Below are 21,973 nucleotides of genomic sequence, written 5' to 3' on the forward strand. Positions count from 1 at the left end.
CCCCCTCGGCAGCAAGTATTCTGAGGATCACGTATAGCCTTTCTTTTGGTGGCCTTCTGATAGGGTACGGGGGCGCATGGGAGAGGGAGTAGGTTCTTGCCCCTTCCCCTGGTTGTAATTGTTTTTCATATTAAAAAACTATGGGTGTTGTCCTCGTACGCACACATAAATGGCAAGTCCATGTCCGTAGCTACTGAATGAAGACACCAGCATGATTCTTGCGGATGCACTTTAGCTTATTTTTATGTTGCACCGCTGCCTGTCTGTCACTTGATTCTGCTTTCTAGTGAAGGGACATGGCATATAATTTTCATTTTTTCTTCCCATGCCCAAACCCAATTTTCGGCACCCTTAAAATTTATCTAGTGATTAGGGTTCATGCATTTGAGATTTATAGGAGGTGAAATATTCAATGTTTCTCTATTGATTAGGGTTCTCTTGTTTATTGTTTTTATTTTGCCGCAACCAGTACGCCAGGAACCCGGGGCTATTGGAAGGGGGGGGGGGGCTGTCCTTGTGTGTGAGGCGTGGCCTTTCCAAGACAGTTATGGGGAGTGACTCCAAGGTTATGGTGGACTTGTTTAAAGAGAACAACCAGAATAAAATCAACCCGACTAAAACATTGCCCAATTTTGTGAATAAAATTTCCCCCAACCAAAAAAAAAAAAAAAATGAAGAAGAAGAAGAAGAAGAAGAAAAGAAAAGAAAAGAAAGAAAAATGAAAAATGAAAAATGAGAAAAAAGAACAACCCGGCCATGTGGAGCATGTGGTGTTGGTGGGCCCGGATCGCTGCCCTCAAGCTGGAAGCCCAAATTGTGATTATTCATACCCCGAGGGAAGCGAATGTGGAAGCAGATGGTTTAGCCCGAATAATGGACAGTGATGAAGCTCCATCCAACAAATTCTTTGATTCGATTTTGGACCTTCCTCAAACCATCCGTGGGAAGTCACTCCTATACCGGGTAGGCCTGGAAGCATTAGGGAGGTAAGGGACCAGATCTAGGGGCAGGTGGGGAGTTGTTTAGGGAATATGATAGGTGGGCCCTCGCTTTATTTTGTTGATGGGTTAGCCCGAACGTAAAGTCCAGCTGTATTGTTCTCTCTTGTTTAATGAATAGCCTTTCTGTTAAATAAATAAATAAAACCAGGCCATGCATAACATATTACCTGCAAAATGTCTGTGGCAGACTCTCTCTTTCTTTAGAACTCTATGTTGTGTGGTGTGAGAGATTGTGTGTTATAAAAAAATAATAATAAATAAAAATAAAAAACTGTATGCACTGAATTTCTCTTCCTTCTTCCCTCCGCATGTTGTTGCATGTGCCAGACCCAACGTTGTGGATGTGGATAGCGTAATTAACTGAGTAAACTATATGGGTCTCACTGGTGATGCATGCGTCTGTCCATTATCTTACCTGATCATTCTAGGGTATGAGCCCAAAATTGAAGCATATCCAAAAGCTCAAGTAGACAACAGGACAGGAAACCATGGGGATAATGATGTCCACCTATGAAACATTCCTAAGTCCCACAGTCATGTTTATTTATCATCCAACCTTTTTATAACGTCACAAACACCAGCTTGATCCAGAACTTGTGGCCCTATGAAGTTTTCAACAGTAGGTACTCCATTTCCCAATGTTTGCTGTGGTGTTGTCCACTTGAGCTTTGGATACGCCTCAAGTTTGGGCTCATGCTGATGGGCTTTGTATCACCCATAAGGGAAGCCAACGTTGTTGCTGATGGGCTGGCTTCCCAAGCGAGGGCCAAACAAGCTCAATCTTCTGATCTATGGAGTCCCTCCCATCCACCATCGGGGGCCATATGTTCCTAGACAGATTAGGATTAGGCTACCTGCGTGAGGCCTAACCTGGCCCCCCTATTTCTTTCTTTAGCCATACATGATAGGTGGGCCGACTCCCTTTTGTTGTTGGCCCTTCCTGAACTTAGCGCTGTACAGCCTTGTGCTAACTTACATATGAAATATAGATGATGCATTGTAAAATCTAAATTTAAATATAAAAAAATAAAAAAAAAAAGAAAGAAAGAAAGAAAGAAAGAAAGAAGAAAAAGTTTGGGCTCATGCCCTAAAAGGAGCTGAAAAAACTGATGGCCGGTGTGGATAAATCACATTGAGCCCCACAGAATTTACTCGGTACACAATCCACGTCACTTTGTTGCTGCATGTATCAGACTCCCTCATATATATCATTTACTCAACGAAGTATACGAAAGAAAGTAAAGCATTTTCCCAACAATGTGATGACACGAACGGGAAAAAACAACCATAATCTTGTCCATCTCAATGTCTACAACAATATATTATCTGACTAATAAGGTTTATACATCTCTGTCTGTGCCATGCCTCATGCAAAGATGACAAGCCACCCGTGCCTGATTATATATAAATCATGTTGCACCAGCATCAATGACCTGATATGGCCGTACATAACGGGTGGCCCACATGGGATATCACATGCCTAACCAATCCCATCTAACCTTGATTTACAGGCCAAGATTCCTTGTGTCTCCTTTCTGCATGTATTGCTCGGAGGTCATCTATATAACAACCTCCTTGTAAAGGATACCTGTACCATCCTTTCTTCCCCATTCTGACTGTAGTTTGCATTTTGAGACCAGTCTTGATCTAAAAAAAGATGGCTGGCCCACTTGTGATGCTCAAAAATCCTTACCATGTCCGCTCCACTAGTATGCCCACCAGATCACGTCCCCTCACCCTTGTAGTCGAGGACAAATTGCAGAAATTACAGGCTTGGGAAACCTCATTATCATCCACCCACATGACGGCTGAGATGTTGTGCAGCGGTTTGCGTGCTCTCAGAGACTTGTACGATTCGGTCGAGCATTTCCTTCAATCTCCACTCACCCAACAAGCCCTAGCCAGCAATGGGAGTGAGACATGGGTGAATGAGATGTTGGATGGTGCTCTTAGAATATTGGACATTTGAGAGACAATTAGAAATGTCTTCAAGCTGATGAAGGAAAATGCACAGGACCTCTTATCTGCTCTTCGCCGAAGAAGAGTAGGAGACTCAGGTCTCCGTAACCAAGTTCTTGATTACATTTCTTCAAGAAAGAAGATGAAGAAGGAGATCGACAAGTGCTTGAAAGAATTGAAAAGGGTGGAAAGCAAATTCGTATTCTCACCTCTCTCCGACAAGGATCAATGCCTTGTTGTGATGATAGGGGTGCTCAGACAAGTAAGGTCCATCACCATCTCCATCTTCGAATCCCTCTCCTCCTTCATTTCATTATCAAAGCCGATGACAAAGTCAATCGGGCTGTCATTGATTCCGAAATGGATGGTGGGCGTAGGGCGAGTAGCATGTGAAGTGGAGATGGAAAAAATGACTGAAGTGGAGAAGGTAGATGCCTATCTCTGCAGTCTTTATGCCAACAGATCATGCAAAGATGTCGAGACGGAATTGATGAAAAATGTGCACAAGGGATTGAAGGCAATGGATGTAAGTCTCCAGAGTCTCGAGAATGAATTGGATTGCGTGTTTAGGTGTTTGATCAAGACCAGAGTCTCCGTTCTCAACATACTCAATCACTAGCAGATCTAATGAACCTATCATAACCCAGTCTCCCTTCCGCAGTGGCATCTTTAATTTTTATGAAATGCCCACGGATTTTTAAATATATTTTTTTTATATGTAGATTGCTGTAAATGAAAAAAGAATACACGTAGCATGTTATACAAATATCAAATCAACATCCATGTTCATCTCAAATGAATAATATTGCTCTTATTTTCCTTCCATTTGTTGGTTGTTCACAAAGTTTCTACAAGTTAATAGCATTTCCTTCTATTTGATTTGTTGATAGGCTATAGGAGAGAAAGAGTCTGAGCTAGCAGCTCAGGAGGTTGCTTGCTTCTCTGCGAGTTGCTGGTTCTTGAGGTGGTGTAGTGGTAGCACCCTCTTCTACATCGCGACCAAGGGGTGGATTCTATCTCTCCAGGAGTTGCATGAGTGGATCCATGTTTTTATTCAGGGCTTTGACTCACTTCTCCAAGGAGACTAATTGACCACCCGGGTGTGAGATAGAGGAGCGGCGCTGGGGGAGTAGAGTCGGTCCGCTACTAGTAGGGTTGGGCACCCTGCTTGGGTGATTATTCAGGAAGAGCTGGGATGGTTCTAGCAATGGCTGCTAGAGCTTTCTTGTTTCCTTTCGCCATTGTGGTTTCCTGGTAAAGCAAGAAGGGCTCATGTCAGGCGTCCATGCCCAATGAAGGTGATCAAATGGGGGAAACTAGCTAAAGGCTAGGTGAAATTAAACATTGATGGATCGGCATGTGGTAATCCAGGCCGTTCAGGTGGAGGTGGGGTCTGTAGGAGTGAAGATGGAAAGTTTCTCTTCACATTCTCAGTCGGTTATGGGGTGGGGACTAATAACAGGGCGGAATTGAGAGCGATTCACGATGGCCTAATCCTATGCCTAGAGCGTGGGTTTCAAAAAATTGTAATTGAATCGAACTCTACAGTGGCAGTGAGCCTCATTTCTAGAAATCCTCCCATTCCTTGGCAATGGCGTCCGTGAGTCAGCAGAATTAACAAGCTGGGACAACTTGCTTCATTAGTTTTTTTGGTGATTCGCAGAGAAAGAAATGGTCTGGCGGATGGGATGGCGAGGGAGGGTAACCAGAAGCAAGTAACCAAAGTATTTGATAATATCAAGGATCTCAATCCTCATGTGTGTGGGCTCTTATTCCTAGACAGGACTGGGCTTGGCTCTGTTAGATCCTCTCATGTGTACTTGTATAGATCTTTTGGTTTTTTTGGTGGTAGGGGAGGCCATGGACGGTTGTCCTCTTGTTGGGCTTCCTTGTTTTTTTTTTTTGTCCTGGGTCGCCTACTTCGTATGGTGCTATAATAGTTTTGCTCATATTTATACAAAGCTTCTTTAAAAAAAAAAAAAAGCAAGAAGGGCTTTGATGTCGTTCCCACAGACGGCGCCAAATTGTTGACATAAAAATCCGGTCCACCCTCTTTAGAACTTTGAGTACCTGCACGGAAGAAGACAAAGGAGACCTTTGCTAAAGCAAGGGACCTTGCAATGCCAAAGTCAAGCTAAGAATCTAAGTCTGGTAGTATTGAGGGGTTTTAGGTGAGACATTCTGTGTACCTTTACTTATGTCAGCGATGAATTTATAACCTTTTGAGGGTGGTGGCGTATATGGAAAGGCCTCTTGGTGAAAGATTACATATTACGAAAGATATCTTCCTCCAAACATGTCGTGATTGATTTTCCGAGATCCTCAGTGAATATTTCGGAGGATAATCCTATCCTATCTTAATATATTGTAAGTATATTTGAATTTCGAGGTGGTGGTCTATCCGTGGCCAATGACGAGTTCAATATCTGAGGCCGAGATCAACCTCCAAAGTTGGTAACTGAGGCCGACCTCCGAGGTCGAGGTCTTTTGGTGACCTTCGAGGCTGAGGTTATTTTTTGGCTCTCAAGCAATCCATAGTCTTCAAGTCTATACATCTGATCAGTCCATTTTTACCCATAGCACCAAACAAGTATGCAAACTTTTATCTGGCCATCCTCAACATGGTTGTGCTACAAAACAACCTTGATTGGCCATGGATTGAAGACTCAGCAACTCGGACCGACTCATCCATTGCTGAGTCAAGTCGGGACTTGGCTGAATCACGGGGTGACACATCCAAGTCAGCCACTCCATATTCTTGGTCCACAATCAAAATGTTAGAAGGATATGAATATGGTCTAAGATTAAATGCCTATTTTGTCCATGTGTATAGAGAGTAATCAAGTGGCAGATGTGCTCACCAAGTTGAGCATATCTAGGTTCCGAATGCCTCTATATTTTCTCAAGAAGAAAGCCACCCAAGACTACTAGGGCTACCTAAGGTAGGGTTAATTTCAAAAGGCCCTTCAACTGAGGGTATTTTTATCCTTTCAATTCTTTCATTATGTGTATAGGGTTCACTCGAGACCATCTTTGATCAAACGAACCTCGATTTCAATCGATCGATACGGGTTATGATTTATTATTTAACGTCTTTGAAAAAAATTGGTTCCCTCAATCAATCAAAGCCGAACAATTTCAATCCGATATACAATCTGTTTCTCGGTAATTTTAGGGTTTTTTCCTACTTCTTCCTTAGATTTTATGAAAACTATGGATTCCCAAATCGGGTCCAACCCATCCAATGATTTTTCTCATTGTTAAATTAGAAATAACCGAAGGATACATTTGTTCGAAAACATTTAGAATCTAAAATTGGTAGTTTAAAATTATTTTCAACAAAACTGTTGTTAACCAATCAATTAATAGATCACTATGGAAAATCTATTCTCATGTTAATCTAAGATATGCAACTGTAACATGATTTGGTCTTAAGATCCATACATTCGATTATTGCAGAAACTTATTCAGAAACCGATCCCTATCATCAAAACTTGCCTACAGATCGGAACAGCGATCGTAAGATTAATCCGTTTCATTCATTATTTAGATATAGAGCTATTAAATAGAATTTCATAAGTAAAAATAAAAAATAAAAAATAAAAAAATCTTCTTGGAAACTTACCATCAAAGGCTTCTCATTCACAGAGCTACTCTCCCTCCTATGGCTGCTCTTCTAGGTTTTCTACAAGAATGCTCTATAGATCTTCCCTTTAAATAGAGGACGAGCCATGTATATAGAAGATTCCACTACATTTTTGTGGGTTTTGGCAAAACAAAATTCTTATGGTGTTGGGAGTCGATCCCCTAACGAATCCCTCTACTAAGAATGCTCCTACTAATTGGGCTTAGTGCTTAATTCCATTAATAAAGAAAAAAATAAATTTATTAATTTCTTTGATCAAGGCCTTAAGTGGCTTACAAAAAATAAGGGTTGTTATACAGGAGACTCAAGTGTAGGGCCTTGAATTCGGGGTTTGTTCTAGAAGGATAACATCCTTATTTGAAATAGTCAAGGGGTGGGTAATGTCTTGATAATCAGGATGATTAAGAGGCATATTAGCTCCCATAAACTAGCCATTATGGCTTTGCTGGAACCTATGATCAGGGAAGAGAAAAGGGTGAGGACAGGGCTGAAGTTAGGCTTCCATTCTTCATTGTCCAATGTAGGGGAAGGAGGCAAGATATGGGTCTTCTTTCAAAGTTCTCTAGTAGTTGACTTTCTTACAACAAATGATCAAATGTTGTCCTTTAGGATCGGTTTGCATGGAAGTTTGGGTAAGGTCTTGATTTTCGTGGTTTAAACAAAATGCTCTAGGATTCTTAGAAGATTGGCATGGCCTGATATGGAGGATTTGGCCACCTCAAGGCTCAGGGTGTGGGCTCTATGTGGGGACTTCAACACTATAGCTGACCAGTCAGAGAGGCATGGAGCTTGAAAACCATATTTATTGAGATCGGATGATTTCATAGATGTGAACAATCGTTTGAGAATTGTCAATGCAGGGTTTAAACGAAACAAGTTTACTTAGAGCAACAATCAAGTAGGAAATTCACAAATCTGAGCAAGGTTGGACCGCATTATGTGTAGTTTGGAGTGACTGAATGTGTTTTCAAGGTTCCAAGTTAGACATTTACCTCGAGTGAAATTTGATCACGTGTCGCTTCTTCTCTCATCCCCTCTTAAACCTCCTAGTCTTCCCAAGCCATTTCATTTCTAGAGAATGTGGATGTTGTATGACTCAATTATGTAAGTGGTCATGAATGAATCCATGGTAACAGATGTCGGAGGGCAATCGATGGTTATTCTGCATAGCAAGCTCATAAACACAAAGCAAGCCCTCAAGTGCTAAATTGAGGAGGTGTTTGGTATGTCTTCTTAAAAATCAGGACGGCAAAAGAAGAGGTTGATAGAATTGAAGAATCCTACCAATTGGACCCTGATCCAAATGTATTAAACTCCCTTAATGCTACCAAAGATTCGCTGACCCAGTTAGAGATCATAGAAGAAGTCTTCTGTAAGCAAAATACTCATAATAGGTGGTTAGAAGAAGGTGACCGCGACAAGAAATTCTTTTATAATATAGTGACTAATCAAGCTAGAAAGGTGTTTATTTCGAAAACTATATTCCACAATGGGGTTAAATTTTGGATATGGCTAGGATTAAAGAGGGAACAGTGTCATTCTTTGCCTCACTGTTGAAAGAAAAAGCCACAAAGCCAGTAGGTGATTTCCTTCATTTGATTCCCCTATGTATTTCGACAAAAGATAATGTAGCTCTTCTAGTTAAGCCTTCCTTAGAGGAGGTAAAGCAAGTGGTGAAAGCTTTACTAATGGATGGTGCATCAGGTCCAAATGGTTTCTTGGGAGCATTCCTTAGGGGCTTTTAGGGAATTATTGCTCAATACATTCTTAATGCAATCGGGTTTCTCTTTAAAGGAGGCAATATTCTGAGAGCATTCAAATCTTCACTTATATGCCTAATTCTGAAAGCATATTCCCTTTATAGTTGGTTTTTAGTTTTAGTCAATAGAGATGCAATGGTTAAAAAAAATAAAAAATCAGCTCACTGATTGCAACAAGGGGATCCGATCTCTCTTAGTCTCTTCATCATCATGGCTGAGACCTTTAACTGGGGCTTTAAGGGGATAGTTAAGAAGGGATTTTGTCATCCATTTAAGGCAGGAAGAGGATGTCCAACCATATCCCATTTTCTGTTTTCTAACAACACAATCATTTTCACAAATAAAAGTTGCAAGTCTCTTAAAGTTGTTTCAAATTTCATCTCCAAGTTCCAGACTATTTTAGGGAAGAAAGTAAACATGGCCACCCGTATCCTAGGTCGTACCATTCCGTAGACTCCCACGGTCCTCCCTGTCGAATTTTGACGACCCGCGTTCTGTAATCGGCATTTGTGCGCGACCCTGAGTTGCATCCTATCGATCTGAGTCAGCTTGAACCGAGACTAATACTATTGCGACCGCGCTGTCGCCGCAATTCCGACACCGCGTCTCACGCGCCGAGGCGATACTGAGGCCAGGAGATGTGGGCCTGGGTTCAGTTCGAGAAAAACGCTACGTGTTGCAATCCCAAGAGAATCTCTAATCAAATCAATCCCATCAATCACCCACCCCAAGTACAACCACCCCTCCCCTAAAGTCAACTCTCTCTTACAACCATGTACACCCATCCATCACTCACCATCCCTCTCTCCCATCACTTTTCTCCCATCACCTCTCTCTCTCTCTCTCTCTCATTCTCTCTCCATTTTCAAGCAACCCCATGAGAGCAATCGTCCAAGCTCCCCAAGAGAAAAGCTAGGTGTACTTCCTACCACCCAATCCAACCCTTCAAAGCCAATCTTAACCATTCGATCGACCCCCTTGGAGCTCTAAAGCCTATTGGCAGAAAGAGGAAGGAAGGAATTTGAGGTGGGTAATTTTATGATTTTTCAACTGTTAATTTTGATGATTTGAAGGCCCACATATGGTGGGACCCATCTTGATGTATACATTGTATAGGGAGGGCCCATAGTGGCAGGGTCTCTCCCCTTCTCTCTCTCTCTCTCTCTCTCTCTCTCTCTCTCTCTCTCTCTCTCTCTCTCTCTCTCTTTGATGATGATGATGTGTAGCCCACCTGATGTGCAACACGTTCAGACCATCCAGGTCAATAGGCCCACCGTGATGCATTTTATCCATGTTGTCTGTCCAACAGGGGCCATCTTGCTGCCCATTTTTGAACAGGCTTGGATGGTGGGAAACACACCTATTTTGTCTAGATTTCCAGCCATGTGGACCTCTCATTTGTGGACCACACCTTGATGTATGTGTTCTATATCCTAGCTGTCCAAACCCATCGATCTAGATCCAAATCTCTGGTGGGTTGCACGTCAGCGGCAACAACAGGATCGTCCACCTAATGGCTGCCCGATTGAAGGAAAAACAAATATCAACTTCATCAAGCAGCCACGTGTACGTAGATCCCACACCACCTGACGTAGGTGTTTGATCTAGACCGTCCATCCCATGGCCAGGGATATGGGGCAGATTTAAATCTCTGGTGGGCCAGGCCATCCGTAGGACCCACTTGATACATGTGTTGTATCCAACTGTCCGTTCATCTGGACATGGTTAGCTGGTGCAAACTAGTTATTTAGCTGTTGTAGTTGCATGTGGGGTCCACCCGATGTGTGGATCTTATTCACACCAACCGTCCAGCGCCCAGGGCGTAGACACTGGAATTCTTTGAATATATATATATATATATATATATATATATATATATATATATATATATATATAATATTAATAGTAATAAATAAATATATAATATAAATTATTATATAATACAATATATTATAATATGGTGGACCCTACGTGGGACCCACCTAAGGAAGTTGATTGGCTGGCGTTCCTTACAACAGCAATATAACTGCTGTATTGATGTCAGCAAGGGCCATGGGAACCACCTTAATGTCTGTATTTTGTATCTCCACCATCCAGAGATCTCTGAACGGTGCTATGGGGACCCATCATGATATATGTGGTTATATCCACGCCGTCCATTGTTTTTTTGGAGATATGAGACCCACCCACATGTGTTGCACGTGTGGGGTGGGCCCTACCTTGATGATGTGTTGTATACTTCACCGTTTAACTATTTTTCTGTGCTGAGTAGGGCGCGCCATGATGTATGATCCACACCGTCTATCGCTGGATGGTGTGTTGCATGAGGCCGTATGATGTATGTATTCTAACTATGCCGTCTATCCACAGGGCCACCCTGCACGTGTGGCATCCATGGGATCCACCTTGATGTATTGCATATTATCTTGTCCACCTATGCAGGCTGTGTGGGGCCTACCTTGATGTACATATGCATATCCTCACCGTTTAGCCCTTCTTGACAATGGAAACCCACCTTGGTGTATGTAATCTATATGCACACCGTCCATCTGCCCCTGCACTGTGGGACCCCCTATGGTGTATTTGTTTTATACACGTCGTCCATTAGCGTGTGGGGCACACCATGATGAATGTGTTTCAACCATGCCGTCCATTTATTTTCTGGGATTAGGTCCACCTTAATGTATGCATTGTACATCAGCACCGTCCATCTAGACGTGCCGTGAGATGCACCGTGATGTATATATTGTATATCTATGCCGTCTATTTGTGCGGCCCGTTGATGCCGCCCATGTAATGTTTATGAGGCCCATTGGTGCAGCCCATTGATGCGGCCGACTTGATGTATATGAGGCCCATTGGAGCAGCCCATTGATATGGCCCACTTATTGTGTATGAGGCCCATTGGTGTGGCCCATTGATGCGGCCTACTTATTGTATATAAGGCCCATTGAGATATATTTTCGGCCCATATGGCGTGGCCATTGTGATGTTTTTGTAGCCCATTTAATGAGGCCCATTATGATGTGCATTAGGCCCATGGGTTGTGGCCTGTGTGATGTATCTGAGGCCCATGTGTAGGGCCCACCTATTATGTATATGAGGCCCATGAGTGAGGCCCATTGTGATGTGTTCGAGGTCCATGTGATGCGGCCCATCATGATGCATATTAGGCCCATGTGATGCGGCCCACCACGACGTGTATTAAGACCATGTGATGCGGCCCATCATGATGCGTATTAGGCCCATGTGATGTGGCCCCACTGTGACGTGTATTAGGACCATGTGATGACACCCATAGTGATGTGTAGGTAGCCCTTGTATGAGGCCCATTGCGATGTATATTAGACCTTTGTGTAAGGCCATGGGCCCACTTTATGTTTGGCTCTATGTGGGCCATTGCTTGGGAGCAATGTTGGTTGAATGTCCACATTGATGGGTAACGATGGTTAAATGTCCACATTGTGACCTTCCCTTAAGCCCTTTGTTAGGCCAATTCAGATTATCGAGGTTGATGCCGATTATCGAGGCCAATGCTGATTATCAGTGCTGATTGTTGATACTGATTATGAGTATATGACAGCATAGCATCATGATACATGCCCATACGCATCATCTACATGTTTATTATGATATGTGGTTGACCATTGCATATGTCATTGGGCAGGTTGTTATGAGACTCCCTGATAGGCAGAGGTTATCTCACATAAGTGCACAGTATGTGCAGGATTGATGCATGACTGGATTATATGACTCATGCATCTTGCATTGTGTGTTGTGATTACTTTATGCACTAGCGACATCAGGGTCGTAGCCTCCACAGGCATATCGTGGATGGCCATATGGGACACTGGAAATCTGTTATTAGCATCGGGTTGCCATAGATGGCCCTGGGTGAAAATTTCTAAACCTTTGAGGCCATGAGACGCCCCAACGTCGATACCGAGTAGATATATGAGCGCCCAAGTACTGAATACCAGTAGGTCGTGTCTCCCACTGTGTCATGGTCGGTTGGGAAGGGGTGGTGACCTTACCCACCCGAGGGTAGTGAGCATAGCTAGGCTGAGTTTGACCAGCTTGTGATTGGATCTGTTATCGATGTGCCGGGTAGATATTGGCTGATTACTAGCCAAGCAGATAGTGAGGTCTCTTCCACTTGCATATTTGCGGGCCCAGTGGGCGGCGATTGCATGTAGAGTGTACTAGACCCCAGTGATGATCCTAGAGATGTACGGTACTGATATGTGGACTTATTGAGCAGGGGTTGCATATTTATTCATTCATTCATTCACTATCCACTCGGGCTGGTGGTGCACAACTATTTGTTACGCATACCTTCACAATGACTAAGATTTTAGTTGGGGCATGTGACTAACCTGATATCAGGAGTTTACCACATTGAGTCTGACTATCCAAATTTAGGTATGGGACTGGTTTAGATAGAAGTACCTTGTGGTGGACCTCGTAACCTGCGATACTACATGTTATCATCCCGACTTCACACTCCAGCTTGATCATTTCATTCGCATCGCATATCGCATTGCATTTCTGATCTACGTTACTTCCTCAATATATGAAATTGGTCTATTATGTTTTTGCATCGTATAGCTTGGATAAGGCTGATGGTATTCATGGACTTGCCAGCATGTTCCACATTACTCTGATATTTAAATGCTTGGCACTTATCTTGTGCACACACTTTCACCACCCTCTAAGCTTTCTATAAGCTTATGCACCATAGATGCGTACAGGTGGCATTAGGTTACAACAGCATCGAGCTTGGAACGTGCAGCGGATTCTTGGAGCTTTGATTTTGATTTATGTATTTCCCTTTCAGCATTATATTCAAATGTATTATATTAGTGGATATGTGATGATGATGTTGCCTTTGTGATTTAGGTAAACTTGTGGTTATGCTTATTGCGAGTTAAATGTACATTGGAAAAATTCTCCTTGTAGGATCCCAGGATTGGAATCTAGCGTATGGACCCTGGGAGCCGAGAATGGGGTACTACGGAGGCTATCGGCACTAGATTCGGCGATCAGAAATTTATGAGTCCGATTTTTGAGTTTGGGGCATGACAAGCAGCCTCTTCACTTCATCTAAAATGGCAGCAAGTAGGGTAAGGGGAGTTAAAAGATTGTTTGGGATCTCCAGGGCTGGGAATAACTTCACTTACCTAGAGGTGCCAATCTTCAAAAGTAGAGCCTGTAGTGCGTTATTTTAGTTGTTAATTAATAAAGTCTACAAAAGACCTAAGGGTTGGTTTGACAAATGTTTGTCGTAAGCTGGTAAGGTGACTCTCATTAACCATGTTCATTGTAGTGTCAATCCATTCTCTAGTAGCAACAGATGTGCCAACACTACCAAAAAAAAAAACGATCAAAGGCTACGGACTATGTTGGTTTTTAGCTACAGACATGGACCGTAGCTAGATTACCACAGCTTAAAACCATAGCTAAAAATGCCCAAACTGTAGCTAAAAGCTAATCCCTCCACACATTCATACAACCTGGGATAGCCCCATAAGGGACTCTATGAAGCCCATTAAAATGTGTGTACTCCATCTAATACGTCTATCCATTTTGAAAGAGAATGTTAGGGCAAGAGCCCAAAAAAGGAAGTTGATCGAACGCTCAAGTGGACCACATAGCAGGAAATAGTGGAGATTAATACCTACCAATGATTCATTGTGTGGTTTAATTGGACCTTCGATTTGCCTAGATTTTGGGGTCATTCCCTATAAAAAAAATTACAAAATTAATGGACGGAGTGGATATATCAAATGCATCACGATGGACCCCACAAAGCCCTTGACAAGACCATCCGTCCAAAACCCATCAAATGTGTGTACATGGAGGGGCTACGAAGGATAGTGCAATAGCTACGGTCCAGAGGTCTTTTAGCTATGGTCTAAAACCATAGCAAGACTGTAGCAAGTAAAAATGCAGAAACCGCGTGGCCTTTTTCTTTTCCCCCTCTCATGAAACGATTCATTTCCCTCCACTCGTTGGAAAAAAACACCATTCCCGGGCTCAAAAGTTTCTCTATCCTCCCTTTTGTTTGGTTTTGTGGCTACCATCATTCAACCATTTTCCTCTCAAATGCTAATCTGGTGCGGCGTCTGCACTGAAAAGTGAAGCATCTCTCTCTCTCTCTCTCTCTCTCTCTCTCTCTCTCTCTCTATCTGTATCTCTATAGCAGATCTCAAAAAGTAATTTTCACTCTCTTTTGTTATTTTATCTTTTTCGGCCCTAATTTCTTCAATCTCTGTTTGTGATGATTTGAGGAAAGGATTTCATTCTGTTATGAGAAATCTAACATGAGTTTTGTTTATTTTCTGACGATTTTGCTTCTTGCTTTGGAATTCTGAGGCTATTTATTGGAGGTTCTTTTCCAATCAGTAGATTTGGGTGTGTTGTTTATATTTTTTGCTTAGGTTTCACATTTTCTACTTTTAGAGGAGGTTTCTATGGATATTTCACATTTCTAGTGGTGGTTTCTATGGAGTATTTAGGTTTCTCCCTTTTTTTTTTTACTAAGAAACTAGATCAGGAAAATAACATGGGTCTTCAAAATACTTGAAGAAGGCCTGTAAATCCATTCGCATGTTTTCCTCAACAGGCTTGACTCAAGCCCATTCGTGTAGACTAGGCTGTTGAATTTCTATGCGAAATCTGTAGAGATTGGGTATGAACGTGGGGTGTTTGATGAAATTCCTGAGAAGAATTTGATCGCCTAGAGTGCAATTCAATCATTTCAAAATCTGAGAACTTCAAATTAAAAACTTCATAATGATGAAAGTTGTTAAAACCACCAAAGCAAAGTGAATGGTTCAAGCTACTTTGCATAACTAAACATGCAAAATCATACTTGAATCTTCAACACTTTGAATTTCACAAGTTTGGTGGTGTTTTATATAAACAGCACAGTGGGTCCCCCCTACCTAATCAACGGTGGACGTTCATCTCAATGCACTGTCTTGCGGCCCATTTAAGATTTGGATCAGGTTGATTCGTAGGCTCTAGATATTAACCTTGCCACTGCAGATGTTGTCATTCTATATAAAAGTGATTGGTACATTTTACATTTTGCTTTGCTAGTAGCATTTTAAATTGGTATTTTTTATTGTTTGGCTTCATCCTCTTATGTATATGCTAGTTTTTCTTGGTTGAGAGAAAAATCAAGCTAATGGGTCTACTTTCTCATACTGTTTTTAATGGTGGATGCCATGCTCTTGGGTATGTATGTTTTTCATTGATTTCCTTTTTTGTAGAAAAATAATGCCACCTATATGCCTAGCAGTGTTGATAGTAATCAGGTTGTAGACCTTTATCCTATATATGCATTGACAGATGTAGGTGAAAAGTTTGTAGCTCTATTATGAGCATTATTTCTTTGATTTCTATTTTCTTTCTAGAATTTTCATGGGGCTTGTGTTGTTATTGTCAAGGCTCAAAGGAGAATATATATTCCTTACAACAACAAAACAAGGAAACTTGCAAAAGCTAAGCCAAGAAAATATGGTAACATCCATAGATAACTGTTCTTTTCGTAAATGGGCCTTTGAGGAATTCCATCCATTTGAAATGGAGAAATGCAATCTCTCTTTTCATAATAGGCCTGTTTCAAATTTCTTAAGATGAAACCCTTTAAGAAGCTCTGATTTCGTTCTAGTTTCTCCTTTTTGTTTTATTAACTTGGTCTTATTTTGATGAAAATGTAAGGCTCCATGAGAACTTTATGACATTGGGTTTAGATTACAAAACTAATAATTCTGCCCCCATTTTTAAATGCACTAGGATGACTTCACTCCAGAGGAGCTTCATACTTGGAGTGTGTTTTAAGAAACATGGCCATCAAAACCATTAAAGTACGATTTGTTTATTGTCCGAAATGTCAGAAGCTTCTAATAGAGTTGATCAAACATCTGGTGAGCAAAGGTCATTTTCAAACTTCAACATGATACTTGTTTTTTAGTCTGATTTTGTACACATTGCCCTTCTCTGATATTAGATTTTTTTGTACACTAACAAACATTTTGAACTAGTTTTTTTTTTACCACTTTCACTGCCAAATTTACTATTACATGATCATTTTAAGAATGGATGGATTTATGTGCTTCTTGATTGTAATTAAAACCCAAATTTGCTGGATGGTTACTTTCAGGGAAAGCTGATGAATGGTTAGGAAATAGCAGGTAAAAGGCTTTCCAAGAATTTTGGGCAAGGGAATGAAGAATTCAAAATTGAGGTTTTGGTGATTGCAAAATTTCAACACATGAATCTTGTTAGGATTATCAAATTGGCAGTTATCTACCAATTGTTTTATTTGGTGTAGGCCACATGATGAGTGGATGAGCCTGATTTTTATGTTGAGCATTCTTCATGGTGGGGGCCAAACCTTTTGGGTGAGTGGGATGTTGTACACACTTGACACTTTGAAATTTATGCTCTAGGTGGATGGTAAATTATTTTCTAACTAGTCGTGTGTGAGTCTGCCTCCTTAAATTATTATATTTTAATGTTAAATATTACCAAAGCTTAGCATTCAAGACTCAAACCTTTTTTCATTGTAGATTATTTTCATTGACTAATAGTCGGGTACAAAATGCAACTTCTATAGTTTTCTTTTATTTATTTATTTATATGCATGTTGGTTTTGTGGAAGTTGAAATCTTGAAAATGTTGGTAAAGCTGTTGCAGGAAAAAACCTTGAAAAGTTAATAATGATTTTAAGGCTTCATTGTTGTGTAGTCTATGATCAAAATCCGATCCATTAACTAATAGATATGTTGCTTTTTATTTTTATGTGTCGGCTGATGCACTAGTTTATTTGATTTAGTTTTAAATTTTGCATCTCATGTTCTATATTTTAAAGTTAGTATTTACTTTAGCTTGCGGAAATGGTCTAATTTCAGGGTTTGCCACATCTTGATGTTAGAATAAAGAGGCCAAATGATCTTTACTTAAATGGCCTTAAAGTTGGTGGCATCCTGTGCACCTCAATATATAAATCAAATAAGTTCAATGTGAGTGCCAGAACAAGAGCATGTTTCTTCTATTGATAATCTATTTTTCTTTCTTAGTCAGCATGGTTGCACATGCCTAAGTTGGATTTATGTTGTGGAGATGTTTTCCTTGTGATGGCCATTGCCTTTAACATCAAGATGTCGCCCATTGTCTTTAAGATTCTTGTTTAATGACCTTTAATAGGAACAATCATGATCTTTTACACAAAATTCAATCAAATCAACAGTTTGATCCATCTACTTGTTAGTACCCGTCATGAATAGAGTTCCCTTTGTGTTTTAGCTAAATGGTGGAATAGTCGTGGCTGTTTGGTAGTTTGGACTTTTTTTTACCAAGCTCTTAGTTTTTATTTATTTATTTATCTTTAAATTCATTTTCATTTGTTGTTTGGGTGCAATTAATGTCTGCAGATTTCTAATCTACTCAGCAGATGAAGAGTGAGCTAGATGATGGCTTGTTGAGATTGATTGAACAGATCACACACGTCCAAATGAAACTCACGAAGGTCCTCTGATTTGCAAATCTATCTTGTACTATAATTCACCAACAATTTGAAAATTATGGTGACTCATCTCGTCACACTATGCATGTCTCCTTGCGAAGGTCCTCTAATTTTCAAATTATTCTTTTTGAACTCCTTTCATGTCATTAGCTTTATCTTCTGGATTTGTGTGATTTATTTTAGAACTTTAAATAATGAATCGGTATTTGATACCTTAATAGGTGCCTGGCATACCTTAAATAGGCAAGAGTGCCCATCCCCATTCAAGGCCTATGATGGTATGGGTATATTTCCCATTGGTGGGTATGGGCAAGACTTGTACCAAGCCTATTGGCCACCCCTACCACAAATTTATTTTTATGAGTATGAATTTATTATTTTTTTTATTGTCTTTTGTAACAGTGGACTAGTACTACCTAGAATTCTTTATTACTTTCTCATTTTGTAACAAGCCACTATCTCATTATTGACACTGTACAGACAATCATAGATTGCTTACACAGAGAAGTATTTATCTTCGTTTATATTGTTGCAGGAGTAGATGAGTTCAACAACGATTCCTTGTCATTGGAGGAAGCGCTGCAAGATGACATGAGGATCAACTACCATCATGGCATGTAAGGTGAGATTTTGGATCTTCTTCTTTCATCTTTCCAATGATTGTCTATTGTACATGTCCTCATTGATGTGTAATTCCACTATTTTTCCCATGAAAAGAAGAAAAGCCCAAACATGTCAAACATATGAGAACGTATGCATTCACTATCTAGAAAGTCCAATGTGGTATGTGATGTGACAATTGTGATTTTTTTTTCCTTTCATCTTTCTAGTGATTTTCTATTCTACAACCATATATAATTCTTTCTTTATTTTCTTTCCCACCATTAGAAAAACAAAAAATAAACCTAAACTTGTTAAATACGAGAACAGGAAAGAAGAAAATTAACTGAAATTCATTAACTATTAGGGTTTGTTTCTCTGTTGATCTGATTGAATTGTACGTGATTAATGTCTGAACTGAAAATGATCAAATTGGGATTATACCTTCTTCAGTATTAATATTAGGGGTTGGGCTTGGAATTGGAATTACATCATTATCAAGCATAATTCAAAAGCCTGTAAGCTCAGCTTGACTTCATGATTTAATATTTAAGTTAGATAATTGGAAAATGTTTGGGGTAACATGTATAGTGTCCTGGTTGAAGGCATTACTCTCCCCATTAGAGGTGGGAGTTTTGAAGCACCCTAACTTTTACTAATGGACACCTTGACCATGTGAATGACTCTACCTAAGTCATTGGCTGAGTTTAGCTAAAATGGTTGATCTATTCTGTTTTTGCAAATTTAGTTGGTATTGTTATACCTATATTAGTTGGTATTTTGAATAGCTGAATGTTTATTGTCTTTGGCTATTGCAGATTTTGCTTGTTCAGAAATGAGAAGATCAGTATAAGCTCCCAAGTATTTTCTTTCTTTTTTATGTCATCTCGTTGTCATCTTTCTCTATAATTTAGTTTTTCAGTTTCAGGGCATAACTTTTTCATATGACTACATGTTTGTATGATGAAATTGATTTTCAGCCATGTGTAGTAAGCTTTCGGATCAAAGCGAAGCTGGGAATAGGGTGTTAGTTGATGGCAAATTGATAACCAATAGAAGCACATCCATGGAGTTCTTGCTTGCGATTCTTGAGAAGCAATTTGGCTGCGAGAAGGCGTTAGATCTTGTTGTCGATGAGAACTTTAAATAGACATATAACTATTATGTTGGCATTGTACTTTTGTAAATGGATTAAAATAAATGATTGTATTTGATTGAATGAATGAATGAATGATTTAGCTATGAAGTATTTATCTATATTAGCTTATATTAGTTGATCTATCAGGGCATGTACTACAATGGTAAGAGATGCCATTAATATATTTTATTAAATTTTAAAAAGGCAGTAGCTACTGCTATTAACCGTAGCCCTTTATCTAAAAACCGTTGTTGTCCCTAATTTCAGCCTATTACTATGATTCTCACTCTACTTTTAGCTATAGATATAATCCATACCTATTGTTTCTTATAGAGCTACAGAAAGTATTGCTATGGATTTAATCTGTACCTATTGTTTCAATGGCTACGGTCGTGCTACGGACTCTAACCGTAGCCATAGGCGTTTAGCTACACCTTTTACCCATAGCCTTTGCCCAGTTTTCTAGTAGTGCAAAGAAGGTGTTGGCCTCTTTAAAGAACTGTTCATTCCCATGCAAATTCGTGATAAAGTGGACTAATTAGATATATTTTCAATGTATAGGAAAGAATGCAAGATTCAATATGATTTGAACTATTCAAGGAGTTTGAAAGCCCAAGGAAGATAAAGATGGAGTTATCCGTGAAGAATTAGAGTCCAAGAGATGATCAAGCATAATTAAGTTAAAAGACCAAAGGAAATCAAGGGATTGTTGAATCAATGTCTTGAAGAAATGAAGGGGAAAAAAACTAAAACAGAAAAGTACGGTTGACCTTGAAAAGTACAGTCGACCCTATTTCACGGTCGACCATGAACAATAGTCCGGTCGACCATATGGTGTGTAAGATAGTTACGTAAATTTGAATCTTCGTAAGTAAGTGGCGTGAAAATCTATTTAAAGGAGGTTTTCCACATGATTCAAACACATTCCAGGGCTTGAGGGAGAGAGGGAGCTAGGGAGAAGTGTCGACGATGCATTCCTTCTTCCTTGTTCTTCGATTTTTAGTTTGTTTTTCCTATTATTATGATTTAGAGATGGTTGTGTTTGGCTAATCTCTTAGCTAAGGCTAAGGGGTGGACCTTTTAATAAATTTATGATGAATTAATTTATTTGATTCAATACATTGGTTTAAATGATGAATTATTAATTGAATTAGTTTGAATTGTTATTGAATTATGTGATCCTTTAATCCATTGTCAACTCTGGGCACAGTGGATATTTAGAATTCTCTACAATCAATTAAGTAGTTTTTGGGAAAGTGTTGATCTGTAAAATCTCTTAGCTATTGTGAAGAACAGGTACAATAGATTATTAGAATTCCTAGTGATCAATTACTTTATTCTTCATGAGAGAATTGATTCAATTGAGATCCATATCTTATATTAGTGAATTATATGTGAATTAATATTGTTTTATCTTCCGACTAGAAGGAACCATTATTCGATTCCAGAGTAAATTAAGTATTGTAATTCTATTCATTGGGGATCTCTAGATCCTTAATTGTATTTATCATTTCTTTACTCCTTTTAATCTTTTTGGAAACCTTAGTTTTTATCTTAAGTTAGATCTAAAAGTATTTGAACCTAAATTTAGTCCCTGTGGATTGACGTCAGTCTCATCGAGTATATACTATACTTCACAGCGCTGCACTTGGGGTTGTCTAAAAATATGCAAGGTTCTTCCCCTCGTAGCAGATAGAGTTCAGTGGCTGATTGGTAAGGGGGAGTGCAGCTTCTGGTTTAATGATTGGTTGGGCCTGGGCCCCCTAAGTGGCTATTACGTGGGCTAGTTTCCCTCTTACCTTAGTAACCTCCAAGTTAAAGATGTTTTGGGTCTAAAGGGCCTTCTCTCAACTAGCCCCTTACTGAGTTTTATCCTGAGTCTGTGTTGAATCATGTCAAGGTAGAAGTTTTTGCATGATCAGAGGCAACAATGTTTGTGTGTGGCTATTGGAATCCTCACTTCAGAGGCAACAATGTTTGTGTGTGGCTATTGGAATCCTCAGGTCAATTCTCGGTTAGGTCAGCTTGGAAGCTGTGCAAATCAGAGGGTGTGTGGAGATCCTGGGCCAAGTGGGTGTGCCACTTAAAGATGCCGCAAAACATTTTGGTCTTCGTCTAGAAATTATGGCAGGGTATCGTTCCTGTCGATATAAGGGTTGAAGCAAAGGGTGTTCGACTAGCTTTTAAATGTGACTATTGTGGTACAAAGCGAAGGAATGAAGGTGAATGTTTGGATCATTTATTCATTGAGGGTGAATTGGCGACTATGGTATGGAAGTTCTTCTCTTCCATTTTCTATATTTCTTTCTTGAAGGGAGTCGACTATGGGCAATG

General features: G+C 40.0%; 1 protein-coding gene and 1 long non-coding RNA gene across 3 annotated transcripts; both read left to right on the forward strand.

Moving 5' to 3' along the window:
- The first annotated feature begins 2,809 nt into the window (after positions 1 to 2,809).
- LOC131228703 (uncharacterized) lies at positions 2,810 to 3,756 on the forward strand. Its single transcript, XM_058224554.1, has one exon. It carries the CDS (start codon positions 2,998 to 3,000, stop codon positions 3,577 to 3,579), a length of 582 nt encoding a protein of 193 aa, XP_058080537.1. The 5' UTR covers positions 2,810 to 2,997; the 3' UTR covers positions 3,580 to 3,756.
- Positions 3,757 to 15,554: 11,798 nt separating this feature from the next.
- LOC131228713 (uncharacterized) lies at positions 15,555 to 17,511 on the forward strand. 2 transcript variants are annotated; one of them, XR_009163074.1, is made up of 3 exons: positions 15,555 to 15,608; positions 16,170 to 16,310; positions 17,288 to 17,511. It is a non-coding gene; the product is annotated as an uncharacterized LOC131228713 (long non-coding RNA). The 2 variants fall into 2 exon arrangements; XR_009163073.1 differs by lacking the exon at positions 15,555 to 15,608 and adding an exon at positions 15,733 to 15,893.
- The last annotated feature ends 4,462 nt before the right edge of the window (positions 17,512 to 21,973 follow it).

Source organism: Magnolia sinica, chromosome 2, assembly GCF_029962835.1.
Source record: "Magnolia sinica isolate HGM2019 chromosome 2, MsV1, whole genome shotgun sequence".
NCBI lineage: Eukaryota > Viridiplantae > Streptophyta > Magnoliopsida > Magnoliales > Magnoliaceae > Magnolia > Magnolia sinica.

Bases quoted from the DNA above. Each gene is read 5' to 3' on its own strand.
- LOC131228703 (XM_058224554.1), top strand. From the start codon at position 2,998: ATGAAGGAAAATGCACAGGACCTCTTATCTGCTCTTCGCCGAAGAAGA.